Source organism: Onychostoma macrolepis, chromosome 06, assembly GCF_012432095.1.
Source record: "Onychostoma macrolepis isolate SWU-2019 chromosome 06, ASM1243209v1, whole genome shotgun sequence".
NCBI lineage: Eukaryota > Metazoa > Chordata > Actinopteri > Cypriniformes > Cyprinidae > Onychostoma > Onychostoma macrolepis.
Genome location: NC_081160.1, coordinates 14157454 through 14172925, shown reverse-complemented (window position 1 = coordinate 14172925; position 15472 = coordinate 14157454). Strand labels below are relative to the sequence as shown.

General features: G+C 36.9%; 1 protein-coding gene across 4 annotated transcripts in view; it reads left to right on the top strand.

Moving 5' to 3' along the window:
* tnrc6c2 (trinucleotide repeat containing adaptor 6C2) overlaps positions 1–15472 on the top strand; it is a 63446-nt gene that overhangs the window by 16779 nt on the left and 31195 nt on the right. For 2 of the 4 annotated variants that reach the window (XM_058777857.1, XM_058777858.1), the window contains 3 exons: positions 3282–3303; positions 11320–11388; positions 12637–12957. In XM_058777857.1, the coding sequence (XP_058633840.1) occupies positions 3282–3303; positions 11320–11388; positions 12637–12957 (412 nt within the window). The remainder of the gene's footprint in view (positions 1–3281; positions 3304–11319; positions 11389–12636; positions 12958–15472) is intronic. The other 2 variants (XM_058777859.1, XM_058777860.1) reach the window with 2 other exon arrangements.

Genomic DNA, 15472 nt, shown 5'->3' with positions numbered 1-15472 from the left:
GTGCTTCTTCTTGAGAGGCTCCTTTGTTGTCTTGGCCTTGTGTTTTGGGTCATTGTCATGCTGGAATACCCATCCACGACCCATTTTCAATGCCCTGGCTGGCTTCATTGCCCTGGCCCTGGCGGTACACATGGCCCCGTCCATCGTCCCTTTGATGCGGTGCAGTTGTCCTGTCCCCTCAGCAGAAAAACACCCCCAAAGCATAATGTTTCCACCTTCCATGTTTGACAGTGGGGTTGGTGTTCTTGGGGTCATTGGCAGCATTCCTCCTCTAAACACAGCGAGTTGAGTTGATGCCAAAGAGCTTGAATTTGGTCTCATCTAACCACAACACTTTCACCCAGTTTTCCTCTGAATCACTGGCAAACTTCAGATGGGTCTGTACATGTGCTTTCTTGAGCAGGGGGACCTTGCGGGCACTGCAGGATTTCAGTCCTTCACGGCGTAGTGTGTTACCAATTGTTTTCTTGGTGATTATGGTCCCAGCTGCCTTGAGATCATTGACAAGATTCTCCCGTGTAGTTCTGGGCTGATTCCTCACCGTTCTCATGATCATTGAAATGCCACGAGGTGAGCCCCAGACCGAGGGAGATTGACAATTATTTTGTGTTTCTTCCATTTGCGAATAATCGCACCAACTGTTGTCACCTTCTCACCAAGTTGCTTGGCGATGGTTTTGTAGCCAATTCCAGCCTTGTGTAGGTCTACAGTCTTGTCCCTGACATCCTTCGACAGCTCTTTGGTGTTGGCCATGGTGGAGAGTTTGTAATCTGATTGATTGATTGCTTCTGTGGACAGGTTGTCTTTTATACAGGTAACAAACTGAGATTAGGAGCACTCCCTTTAAGAGAATGCTCCTAATCTCAACTCCTTACCTGTATAAAAGACACTTGGGAGCCAGAAATATTGCTTACTGATAGAGGATCAAATACTTATTTGACTCATTAAAATGCAAATCAAAAGTATAACTTTTTTGAAATGCGTTTTTCTGGATTTTTTTGTTGTTCTGTCTTTCATGGTTCAAATAAACCTACCATTAAAATTATAGACTGATAATTTCTTTGTCAGTGGGCAAACATACAAAATCAGCAGGGGATCAAATAATTTTTTTCCCCCACTGTATGATCTTGAACATGTTATTTAAAATGCTACATAAAATTTAGGGCTGGGAGGATATGCTAATCTGCCGATGAGTCATATTAACAAAAACAATGCATCACATCTTTCTGAACTTTTATTTCAGGAGCATACACATAAACAGTAGGGGTGGGCAATATGAGCTAAATCCACTGTCCAGACGATATCGTTATTATATCGCGATATGAGAAAAAAAAATTGGAATAACATTTTAGTAGGCGCTTATGGCCTCAATTTAGCGTTCCTTTGGTTAACGCTGTAAATAAAGCTGCTCTGCACTGCGCTTATGAACACAGTCACGGAGGTAAGAGAAAAAGAAAATGCCATCTAAAGTTTTCTGAAGAGAGTTCCCTTCAGATACTCATTCATATTAACCCCCTGCCCCCAATTTATTATTTATATTTTTCTTACTATATTTCGAGCATTGTGAACATTGATCTTGTGCTGAACTACTACAGTATTTTCTCTCTTTGTTTCCGTGTTCTGCGTCTCTGTCCTGGAGACCCTTTACAGACATTTTGGGAAATTATTGTAATCCAGTTTGTGTGCAGTTCCGGAGAGCTGATCTTGTGTTTGTAGCAAAACTATTCAGTTCTGATTTATGTCCGATCAAGCGGGGCATCTCTCTCTCTCTCTCTGATGACGCAGTAATGACCGCGGTGAAAAAAATCTTTGTCTATCCATCCAATGAAATCCATGAATATGTAACGGTATCCACGGTATAGCAAAATCCATATCATGGCACGACATAATTGTCGGTATTATCAGTCACGTTAATACCGGTATAGTGCCCACTCCTGATACACAGTGCATTCCTTGAACCATGAAACTTTCAAGTACCAAAACCCTGAACTTGCACATGAATATAATAGTCAACAAAATGAGTAGAAAAAATATTTTCTGAAATAAAATAAAGTACTATGTTACTTTGCATATCGGTTTAGTCATGTTTTCCCGGCAGTGTGTAAAATCTGAAGTGTAGAAAGAATTCTGGAAGAGGTTTGATCTACTGCCTCTGTCATAGTTTTGCTTTCTTGCGCCGGCTTGAAACGTATATGACGTCATCTAATGCAGCGGCACTGCGCATGCAGAACGATCGTTGTATGACATCAAAGCACCACGAGAGCTACAGAGAACCGACGGCTCCGCATGCTTTTGAATTGCTCTTGCAGTACTTTGATGTCGTAAGCTGATCGTCTGCGCTGTGCTGCTTCAAGCCGAACACACCTATACATTTCGCCCTCTGTTGGAATTAAGAAGCGCTAACTTCTTCCCACTACCTCTTAGGAAAAGTAAAACAATTAAATATAAATAGATTCTGAGGTAAACCAATCGATTTTTAAATCGTTTTTAAAAGAATTGCGATAGTTAGGTGAATCGATTTTTTTTTTTTAAATAATAAAAATATGCATTAAATTTAAATTAAAACAATGACATGTAACTGTCAAGTATTTCTTTAGTAAGCACAATCAGTACATCAAATAATATTAACAGCATTCTTATTAATGACTAGTGTTGGGAATTAAGAACCAGTTCTTATTCAGAACAAATTCAATTTTTTTAGCGCCACCTGTCAGTCAGACAGGGTACCAAATCAGGTCTGGTAGTGTTATTTATTAAAAAAATTTTAATGTTAATATTGACTTTTATTATCAAAGTATCAGTACATTAAAAGTATGTTAATCAAGTTAATTGCAGGCTGTAAGCAAAAAAACACTCAAACAACAACAGGAACACACTCTATATTTGCGTAGTAATCATGTTTCTGAACATGACACTAATGAGTTGGATTCAAAAAATACATCCTTTTTTTATGCATCCTTCTAGTCATTTATAACTCTGGTGATACTTTGCTGATATTTGTGTATGCTTTTATTAATATACACATTTAATACACACATTTATTTAATACACTTGTATTTATATATTTTTGATTATTAAGAAAATGTTGACTAGCCATAAATGAATTACACAACTGGAATACATAATTTATTAGCAGTAAAATGTCAGAGCAGCCTGCTACAGAAATATGGTATGAATATTCATTATACTATGCAAATAACATGTAAACTACTACACTGAACAAGTATAATGAAATATATCATGGCTTTTGGTGATAATGCATCTCTTGCTTTCATTTACAGGATACTGAACAGAAAACCAAAGGTAAGCACTCTTTAAAGTCCTTTTAATCTTTAAAAATACAATATTGTTATATTTCAACAGAAGAGTAATGTAATTGAACTAAAATTTAATGCGGCTCGTGTGTAGTAAGGTCAGCAGATATGGAGATCTCCCTCATTAGTCTGAAGATAGCTTTTGTCGCTCTGATTTCATGCCTGTGTGGGCTAATGCTTGGTGACACATGCATTATTTCATTAGCATATGTTCACTGGGGTGTAGGGAAACCCAGACGGGTAATACTGGGATGAGAGATACTCCTCAGTATCAGCGGTTTGCAAGATTTAATTTATGGACACATTGTTGTTGTTTTTTTGTTGTTGTTTTTTTTTTTTCATGTAGCCTTAAAGCAGGTTGAATCTCTTGAAACTCTGATTTTCATTTTTTATATTGTTTCTTGCTTTCTTACAACTTAAGGTAAAATTTCAGACTTTAGTGAATATTGTATATAGTTAGTGAATAAAAATAGAGATATAATTAATCTGTAACTACATTTGGGGTACTCAATATCAAGTTCAGCCTTCAGTTCAATTATAAATGAACTCAGACTTGTAAAACTCTCTAGTAAATTTGTACTTAATAAAATAAATGCCACGTTGTGTGTAACGAGAGATTAAAAAAGAACATAAAATTAAAACTCTACAAGATGTTCTCAGACCCAACACTAGTTACCCAGCCCTAATATTTTGGTACTTATAAATGGTTACTATATCATTATCATTACTATATCACACACACTTATTGTGTTATATTTTTTAGGTCACATCAGTGTACGTGTTACTGTAATGTTAAAGCTTATTAAATATTTGTAATAGTTTTTGAATATTGCGGTTGTAAAAAGAGTCTCCGGTGAATTCCAGATGATGGACAGTCTGACATGAAGTGTTGCTTATTGTGTCTGGGGATGTTTGAATGTTTTGTTTGCTTGCATTGACAGATTTTGGTGGATATTTGGTGTGCCTTTCACAGTGCTGGCATGAAAATGCAGCCTTGTCTGTATTGTTCTCCTCTATCCTGAAATATTGATCTGTGTGCTTCATGCATATTTACATGTATGTGGAAGGTCTATAATTACAGCTTAATTAACTTCGGTAACTTCTTTTAGTATGGGCTATCGGACTCAAAATAAATGTAACTAGTCTTCAGGGATTTCCAATGTTTTAAAAGTTGAGGACATAAAGGAAGATTTGTCAGAGATCAGGACATTGAGATGAGAGATAGAAGCAACCTTTAACCCAGCTCAAAGACCTCTCTTGGTAATAGTTGGTGGCCCCAGCAGCAGCAAGCATGTTTAAGCTATGCCTGTGCTTTTGAACATTCAGACTTGTTTAAAAAGGTACATCTCCTCATAACATGCAAAATCATTTACTGTGTAAATGACGCTTTTTGCAAAGGTCACCAATTTCTTAGTGCGGCACAGCAAGGCCACAATAAAGACAGAGGCATTTTCTGCCCCAATTATGCCCTGCTGGGTTGGAAATTTCCTGCAGTCAGTTGACTTTTTAATGGGTAATGGAAAAATTAAATGCATGACAATTTTTTTTTCTTTTTGCATTGCACGTTCTCTGAGGTTCACAGTGATTTCCCGTTTGTAGCAGAATATTACAGTGTCGCAAATGATAACAGCATCACTCCTCTGCTTGATAAACTGCGATTCTTGATGCAATTAATTTGCAATTTCTCATCCAATTAATTACGTCAACACTCACCATGAGACTGATTTTCATGGAATGCAGTCTAATTAGCGGCTAATTTGCCTGAACAGAAAGGAAGGAGGGTCTTCAATTGTGACATTTGTAAATACTCAAATTAATCATGAAAGTTTAGATTCTGTTATGTTGATTTATTCTGGAACACATTAATCAGTTTAAAGGCCTTCATTTATCATATTATTTAACTGTACTGCCATGCATATCGACATTGCTACGTTGCAGGGGCAACTGTCAATGCCGTCACAGTTGTACAGTGTACAAATGTCCATTAGAACTTGTCAGAGTGAATTCAAACTCCTGATCCAGAAGTGACTGTATGATTATGCAAATTAACAAACACCAAGCTCATTTTCATCATTCTCAAGAGTCCATGTCAGCTTTTGGATTTTATATTTTGGAATTGAGAATATTAAGATATATATATAGTAATATATAATGTAAATAAATACATAATATAAATTTGAAAAATATACAATAAAAGGAAAATGTCAAAAATGCTCTTTAGTTTCTGTGTATAAGTAATGTGCTTTAACTTTATTTTTAACATCTTTGAACAATGCTTTGCAGTGACATTTTTACAAAATAGCTGTGGTTAGTTGCTTTAAATGTCAATCAGCCAGTCAACTTCCTGTTTTAAGTGGGTAGTTCTAAGCCATAATAAGCTACAAAGTGAACCAGATTTATGCCAGAATTGACAGGTCAATTTAATTAAAGCTATGTGAAATTGTGTTCCCCTGGTTCTCCAAATACTATAGACTGAAAGGCAGAAATATCTTATGTATTACATTTTTCTTTACTCAAAAAGGCAGATTGACTTGCCATAGAATTTCAGTGAAGAAAAGAGAGAAACGTCCTCCTTTGTGTATTTTGATGTTAAAACCTTGCTTAATGGCATTGTTGCTGAAGAATTTTACTACTACTGGTTTAATTTGTCACCTGACAACATGTGACACCCTAAACGGCGTTGCAAGTTCAATTACCAAATTACCCAAATTTAATTACCCTAATGTTTATTTTCAGCTAACTGAAAAGTTCAATTGGTGTTTCTTTAAAAAGAAAAAAAAAAATCATTTTGGTGCATTAGTAGTCTCAATCCCCTATTCTACCAACTGTGTCCACTCTTGAAACCTTTTAGATACACTATATTGCCAAAAGTATTGGGTCACCCCCTTCTTCTAATGAACAGGTTTGACTACTTTAGTCATTTCCATGAGTACAAATCTTAATGTTTAAGCATATAATGATATTCTAGGGAATTGTGTGCTTCTAATTTTAAAGCAACGGTTTGGACAGGACCCTTTTCTAGTCTAACATGACGATGCCTCTGTGTATAAGGCAAGGTTCAAAAAGAAATGATTGATTTAGTCAGTGTGGAAGAACTTGACTGGTCTGCAGAAAGCCAAGTCCTAATCCAAGCTGAATACCTCTGGTGTGACTTTAAATACAAATCTTGAGCCAAAAACTCTTTACCAAACTCCAATGACTTGTAAATATGGGTACAGTCATTTTAGACACTTCCAAAACTGTTGCAACAGAGATGGAAATACAATTTTTAAATACATGAATTATGTTTCCATCTTTGTTGCCACAGTTTTGGAAGTGCCTTTTTCTGTTCTAAAGAATGGGGTGTCCCAATACGTTTGTCCACATAGTGTATGTACAAGTCATTGGTGTTTGGTAAAGAGTTTTTGGCTCAGTTTTTGGCTCAGATTTGTACTCATGGAAATTACTAAAGTAGTCAAACCTGTTCATTAGAAGGGGGTGACCCAATACTTTTGGCAATATAGTGTATTTCCATGAAAAAAAATGATGCTCTAAAACAGAAAACAGTAACTAGGGGTGTAAATCGTATGGTTCATCACGATACAATACGATATCGATTCTCTCACCCAGCGATACAGCGTATATTTTCTGATACCTCAAAAAATTATACGATACGATTACGATTCGTTTCGATACAGGAGTACATCGATATATATATTGATATTATGATATTATATACCTATTTAAATGCTATTTTAACTCACAAATGCAACCAAAATATATAACATGAACATTTATCTGAAATTTTTACATCCTGTACCTCAATTGGGACATTCATAACAATATAAAAAAAATAGGCCTACACTTTAATAATTAAGAAAATAAACAATTGGAAAAACAATTCTGGCTGCTACTATGGGCTCAGTGCTAAAAATCTTTTCTACAGATAACCAAATTACAAGCAATAGCAGAAAATAAATACAATAGAACAAAGACACAAGTTCAATAAACAGTGCTTTTCAGGTTTTTCAGCTCAGTCTAAAATAAATTTTCAGATACGCTACGTAGCCTAATAATCAAATGTAAAATAACTGCATAGTCTTCACTGTATAAATTAAATATAAATTAATCATTTTTGATGTCACAAAGGTTATTTAGTCAGGAGCAGTGAGCACTTGTATTTTTCTTCGACAGCATTAGATTTATTACTAGTTCGCTTTCACTTTAAGAACGAAAGCACGGATTTAATATAGGCTACTGATATACGTGCGTTTTCTTTCTCAACTGTTTACGTTAAGACATATGCCTAACCGACTGTGTTTACTAGGATATTCGCCAAAACGTGCATTTTGATGTAATTTTGTCTATATTTATTCATCCATGCACAAAAAAGCGGAAGAGAGCTCAATTTAGTATTCGTGTGGTGTAGACGTGGCTGTCTGTGTGCGTGCGCTTCAGATGTGTGTGCAGAAAACTTCTCACACAGCGCTCGACTATTCCGCCAACAATCCTGAGCGTCTTTTATGCTCGCCTTGTGCCTTCGGGCAGTCCTTATATCGAGTCCTGATACGTGAGTTTGAACGAGAACGCACGTGTTGGCGGTAATGCATATGGACATTGTGTGAAAATGTGGACAGTGCCAAAATAAAGGTGCCTATTTATACTACAGATATCTATATTTTACGCATGGTATCGATGCCTTGTATCGTCAGACATCGTATCGATGTATCGATCCATATCGATGAATGACTGAATTAAAAACTGCTTTCCTTGCTTTCCATTATCAACAAAATTTTCTGCATTGGAAACTTGTTATAAAACACGGCACCATTTTGGTGGAAAAGTTTGAACCTTGGTTTAATTTCAGGCTCAAAACTAAGTAGAATGATTCAATTGCTGCCCAAAGTGTATTTTTGATAAATGTATTGTTATAAAGAACCATCTCTCATCCTCTGCACTGACTCTAATGTGCTTTGTCAGCAGTTCACGCCTGTGCGCCTTTGAGAATTTCTCATTTTCTTTTTGCATCGTTAAACGAATATCATCCCAAGACAAATGCAAATGGAATTTGTATTTAGATATGGGGTATATAGAATGTGTACATAATTCACTAATATTTACGGGAAGAAAAGAGTTATTGAGAGAGTCAAGGATCTTTTCATATTTATTAAACTGATAGATGGAATTCTGGGTAATGTCAATGTCAAATTTATTTATATAGCACTATTAATTACAACCCATGGTTGTCCAATGTACTTTACAGCAAAAGAAAAATAGAGAAAAATAAAATACACAACATACAATAAAACAATAAAAAGTAGGGCAAGAAAGTATTAATACACATTATAGGCCTTAGCAAACAGATACGTTTTTAAGGTAAACTTAAAAGCAGATACAGAGGGAGCAAGTCTAATTGTGACAGGTAATTTATTCCAGAGTCTGGGGGCAACTACTGAGAATGCACGGTCACCTCTACACTTATACTTAGACCTAGGCATGAACAACAGTCTCTGATTGGAAGACCGAAGTGATCTACTAGAAAAATGTTCAATCAAAAGGTCAGAGAGGTAAGATGGGGCCATACAGTTTAAAGATTTGTACACTATAAATAATATTTTAAAATCAATTCTGTAGCGCACAGGCAACCAGTGAAGAGAGCGTAAAATTGGAGTGATGTGGTCCCGTTTTCGGCCTTTATCACACTTCCGCATTCGAAAAGCGGAAGATTCAAATAGTAGCGTAAAAGAACTTCCGCTGCAGCCTCTATCAATGGCTGTGCCCATAGCACGGCATTGTTGTGGATTATTTATGTAGAATTCAGCACATATATACGTCTTCTAATGACACCAATCTCAGTTTACAATAATTGATTGAGTATTATGAAACGATGGAATATGTTGTCACGATATCCCGATGCATATTTCGTGACTTAAACAGGAGCGCGCGAGGCATACTGTATGCGTATAGGCAATTCTTCACTGTCTGATCACCTTATTTCATTACAGAACAGCGAGAAAACTATACAAACAATATATCACATTAATAAGCATTAGAATTAGCCAAAGCTTAAAACATTATGACTAAAGACTGTATAGAAGGATTAAATTATTATTTATATCATTTTTGATGCAATCCTCTATAATCGCATCAAATTGAAGTTGTTCAAATAAAGAAACATTTCCAGCCCATAGACGATAAATTAAAAATAAGTTTCATCTCATTCGAGTTATTCTCCGTGATTGCGTGCAACGATTGAATATCATTTACTGTGAACAAGAACTGGAGGTTAATCACAATAAATATAATGCAAAAATAAACAATATAATATTAAAAATAAAATTAAAATTATATAAGTCTGAGTATTCCTCTGGCAGTAACTTGAGCTGCATGCTCTTCAGTAATCTGACAGTCGCGTCCATAGACATAATATACGTATATTATGTCTATGGTCGCGTCGCTCAGATAGGCTAATGTTACACATTAAAATGAAGGATGACATGATACATGGTATGGAATCGGTATAAATACGCAGTTTTAACATTGTCGTTTATTTCGTCAATGTTCAACTGAACTAAATTAGTTTAATTTTCTTCACAAAACTGGCGTCTGTCCATTGACAATAAAGCAGGCGGAAATTCCTTTACGCTACTAATCGGAGCCGGATGTGACGACACGCGGACTGTGATAAAGGCCTATAGAGGGAAACTAGAGGGAAATTAGCGGGGTCAACTGCAGCCAGACTGTTACTGTTGTGACAATAAAAGAAGGAAACACATGCAAACAATTGTTAATATAAAAAACACCATTATTTCATGACCCTAATACCGATATAATATTTTTCTGCCAGTGTCCCTGATGATTCCCACCCCTAACACATCAGACATATACAGTAATACATTTATTAAAGATTCCGTTTCATCTCCAGCTTCTGAACACTTTAAAGAGAAGTGGTGGTAGATTTATTCTGGGATTAAGAGCCATACTTATGTGCTTACTTATGTGTGATTTTGAGAGAGAGAGAGATGGAGCTGTAGATGGAACACAAGATTGAAGCAGACAGGAAGAGATGGAATGAGAGAGGCCCCACAGCAAATTGCCTGTCTGAGATTGCCAATGTGAAGATCTCATGGTCCCAGTGTCCATCTGCTTCCTGTAATGAATTCACAAGCATTTTGAACAATAGGGACAATGAACGAGTCGAACAGGCAGTGGGGGATGGAGGAGAGAACGGAGAGAGGGAAAGGGTAGAGGAGGAGGGGAAATGTGTGAAGGAGAAGGGCACAGGAGAGAAAGAGACAGGCAAGACTGCTCTGCATCCTGATTGGTTGGAAGCATGGTTGATGGATAGGCACGCTGAGCAGAATGTAATCATAGATGTGCGTCACCATCTTCAGCCAGCGGCCAGCAGCTCTGAGCAACTCTCTGTTTTTAAATGACTCCAGGGGATCTCTGTATTCAATTCACAACTGGAAAACATTAAGAGTTCTTTGCTTGGTTAGCAAGTATCTCCTGTTCCCACTCGCTAGACACAAACTCGAGGCTTTCATTTTTTAAATGTGCAGAGATCTGCATGAGGCAGTTTGATCGTGTTTTATTTTTGCCATTGTGTGAATTTCCAGATCATTTTATTTCCTAAGGCAAATCTGCCATTCAGGCTGTTATAAATGGCTCATCTTGGCATGAAGCTTTTCTTCGAACTGTGTCTATCTTTAACCCAAATCCTTGGATGAGTTACAGTAACTCTGCCCAGAGCTGCTCAGTGCTTGAGGCTGATGTTAATCCTGTTCTTTTCTCCTGAGCATTGTGTGTAAACTTCTCAAAGAACCTTGCCCCAGATGGCCTTCCTGTGTAGTGTTTACCCAGAATTCCCTGGAAATCGTGAAAATTAAGCTTAGGCTAGCAAAGGGACTTGATATTGTTGCTAGTCTTTAGTCACTGCAGCATGCAGCTTTTCCAAATGTTTTCTGTGCAGTAATGAGATGCACAGCACAATAGAGCTTTGACAGTTTTTTTTTTTTTCTTTGAGTGTTTTGTGGTCAAATGTCAAGGATTGCCACATCCTCCTCTTCCTCTACAGCATTCATCGTGAACACTGGTGAGGAGATCTCTGTCTGAATATGCACAATCCATTTACAGATGTTTGTTTATTTATTTAAAATAATATATTTTCTATGTAGGTTTTTGCCATTTAGACTTTGAAGAAGTTAAAGAAAGTTTGAATCATGTACTGATTTGAACTTTTCAAGCTTCAAAAGGAAACAAAAGTGCAATAAATGTGAGTGCTAGATTCCAGAAGTTCCGATGCCATTCAATAGATCTGTGTGACAAACAAAAATTTAATTTAAACAGTTATTTAATGATGATCTTCCTTTCCAGTCAATTAACCAGTGTAACTGGAACATTGAATTGGTCAGTTAATATTAAGTACTGGATCAGTCTGTTTCGTCAGCAAATTATTTAGAACATTTGCAAAGTTGATCAAATGCTTCTTTGAAATGATCATCAGAATGACTCGTTCATGAATCAGACGTTGATGTTTCTTTCATGAATTCTCAAGAATATGCCAAGGAAAGCTAATGTCAAGATTTTCATATATGATCACCACATCAAAGCTAATTTAGACCAAAAAAAAACAACAAAAAAAAAACATTTCCAGCAAAACACATATGAGAAGGCATGTGATCTGAGTAATTAAGAATCATTTCTGATGTTGTGGGTCGGATCCTTTTTTTGTTTGTTTGTTTGTTTTTTTTTGATACAGGCTCTGTTGCTTTCCCCTTTTAACTCTCTGGAGTTCAAGCATTCTTTTTGTTTTGAATGAGTGATTCCCCAAAAGGTCAACCAGGGTTGCTGTTCAGAACTGGAAATGTTAGATGCTAGCTAGCTGACTAGTTGAAACAATACTACTTGTTGTAACAACAAGCTGCATCCACACATGCTATATTGTAGTCAGACTGAATTCTGTTCACATGGATGTGACATAAACAAAATTGGATGACATAGGCACAAAATTTGAAATCTGACTTGACAGCTCAAAATGTAAATAAATAAATTAGGCACAGGGAATTAGGATAATGCCAAAATGTGAATTTTTATAACCTGATTTTTTTTATATATATATTTTTTTTTTATATGTACTCATTCAGTACTTACATTTTGCTCATTTTTAACAAAAACAACAACAACAACAAAAAACCTTCTGTGGTGCAGCTTAAGAAATTTAACAAATACTATAAATAAGATGATTGGCATGTTATTGTAATTTGATATATTGCCACTTATTTCTATTACTTGATTTATCTAAATTAAAAATTTTGTCTTTAAATTTCCACTTCTCTTGCAGTGCCAGACTCTGTTAAACCCAATCCCAGCATCCCTTCAAGCCCCATTCTGACCCTGAACCTGCCTGTACCCTCTGCTGCCACCACCAGCAATGGCAAGCGTAGCCCTTGTAATTCCCTACAACAGCAGTTACCTCCATTACAGCAGTCCAGTCCCCGATATGTGCCCAGAGAGGTTCCTCCACGCTTTCGACAGCAGGAACAGAGGCAGCTACTGAAGAGGGGTCAACCTTTACCTACAGGCGCTCTGAACCCGACCTCTGCTTGCACTCAGTCCGGGGTCATCTCCCCTCCCGAGACGCCCACCAGCAAACGGCACACGGGTGAGAATCATGTTCAGTTTTTGAAGGAGAGACTAAGATATTTATTTTGACAAGCTTTTCACTTGACCAATGTCAGGTCTGTGAATGGAGATGAATTGTGGTATTTTTTATCATTTGGTGTCTTGATAGAGAGATTGTATTCCTCCTCATGGCCCAGCTGGGATGTAGAAGTGTAGAGTGGCTATGATTTAAAGACCGAGGGTGGGATTGTGTCCCCCACCCTGCTACGCCCTAACAAAGCCTGCCGTTGACCTCTTAAATCTCGTTCTAAGCCCGAGGTCATGGGAGCGGCATTGTTGAGGGACTCTGTCTCTAGTGTTTTCTGCAATTATTGTTTACTGGGCCCCTCCCCTACATCCCTCTGCTTGATGACTGAGAGTGTTTGCGTTTCACTCCAATCTGGTTTAATGGCAGGTGGAAGAGCAGAGCTTGGACAGAGGGGAATCCCTGGGAACAGGGGCTCACCAGCTGTTTCATGGCTCCTAATGGCTTTGTCAACTCCTAAATCATTATTGTCTTCACTGTTTCATATGCATTTGATTTTCTGCTAATTAATATTTTAAATGTGTATGCTTCTGGGATTCAAACACCATCAAATATCCAAGTTAAGCAGAAAACAAGTTTATTTGAAATTGTGAAATTGCCTTTTGAACTGCAAAACCTATGGTTTAATTTTGGGATGTGCAGAACTACATTTTTTAATAATTGATTTAAGTTGTTTCCCTTTAATAATAATTAGTAAATAAATCAGTCTTAGAGAAGCCCTATGTGGTTTTGTTTTTACCTGACCCTGATCAGACACATTTCTGTGGAGCATTTACATAAGATATATTGCTGCATTCAAAGACAGTCAGTTGTCTTTCTATGGGTTTTTAAGTTTGGCCATTTTTACTCTGCATCTTAATTGACAAATGCAGCCTTCCTGTAGCTCAAACAGAGCATGGTGCTAGAAATGGCAAGGTCATGGGCTTGATTCCCAGGGAAAGCAAGAACTGATCAAATGTATACCTAGAGTACAATGTATGCTTTAGATAAGAGCATCTGCTAAATGCATAAATGTAAATGTCGTAACTGGACACTCAAAAAAGATCTCAACTGTCAAAGATGTCCTTCCAGAGAGGGTTGTACTGTGCAAACAAAAGCACAGCATGTTAATAATAAATAAATAAACAAATCTGTGCTTGGAAAGTAGATGGAGACAATATTACAACTAAAGCGAACACAAAAAAGGATCTAAGTCCACTTTCAAGTCAATGTGCAGTGTGAATACAAAGAAAACTGAGTTCTCTCCTCTTTTGGGTCAGCTGAAAGAGTTCCAGTTCTTGGTAGCAGAACACGTTTTGAGCTTTTTCATTGTGATTTTAATACCTTTTTGTTCTTTAGTTTTAAGATATTTAAAGCAACAGAAATATGAAATGTTAAATATATATAATTTAACAGTTCAAATCACGATTGTGGTATTTGTCAATATAAGTGCTGTATGCTATAGTTATGCAGTTAGATTTGATTAGTTTTGTTATAGAACAGGCATCATTGAGAGGTATAAAAGCATGGACATGCTAAATTAGCAGGGTGGTGCTTGAGTTATGTTACAGATATGATCTCATACATGTCTAAACTAGAGGTAGTCCCTGTCTCACATGCCAGCCCCCTCTGTGGCTTCATTAGCACAGTGTCTCCCCAGCTGATACCCGTCTGGGTCTCTCTCTCTCTTTCTCTTTCTCTTTCTTTTTCTTTCTGTCACTCAGTCTATTTCTTTCTTCTTTCTCTCAGCGCCCTTCTAAAAGAACACTGTGATCTGACGGACAAGTGGAAAACATGACTGATGAGCTTTTAAAACATGTTTGCCATTCCGCTCTTGGGAAGAAGTGAGGCCTTTGATCCAAAGAACAGAATTAGTATGAAAGGAAGTTATTTTCAGACAAAAGCACAGTCTTTTACGTCACTGAGACTTTGGCTAGAGAAAGTCTGGCACTGGAAAGCTGTAATTGTAAATGTATTAAAGCAAATGTTTTAAGAAAATCAAAATTGGTAGGTAAACATCTCAGTTTTTTTCTTTTCTTTTGGATCTGCTGTTATTTTCCAAAGTTTGGAAACTTTCTGGGCATTCACCAGGATGAAAAACAGAAACACAAATAATTGTTCAGCACATTAATGTTCTATTTAAGATAGAGATACTACAGGCAGCGCAGCATGCTGCATAAAGACTCTTAGACAGTAGCTGCATGGTCACAACATTTTTATCTCACTTTTTTTGAGGCTAGTAATGTGGAGCCACTTTCTAGGTATATAAACTCCCACTTCCTTTGTCTTCTGTTTTGTTTTGTTTTGTCCAGGATGCTCAAGTAATAAGGTGAAGGGAAAAAGCCTCTGCCTTTTATGTGTGATTAATTTATCATGCAGCCTTTTTTCTCTTGCTTTCTCTCTGTAGGGAGAGAATGTGACTAATAGCGAGAGCAAGCAGAGGAGGGTGTGTGAGGAGAAAGTGAAAAAGGGAATGAAAGTGAGAGAGACA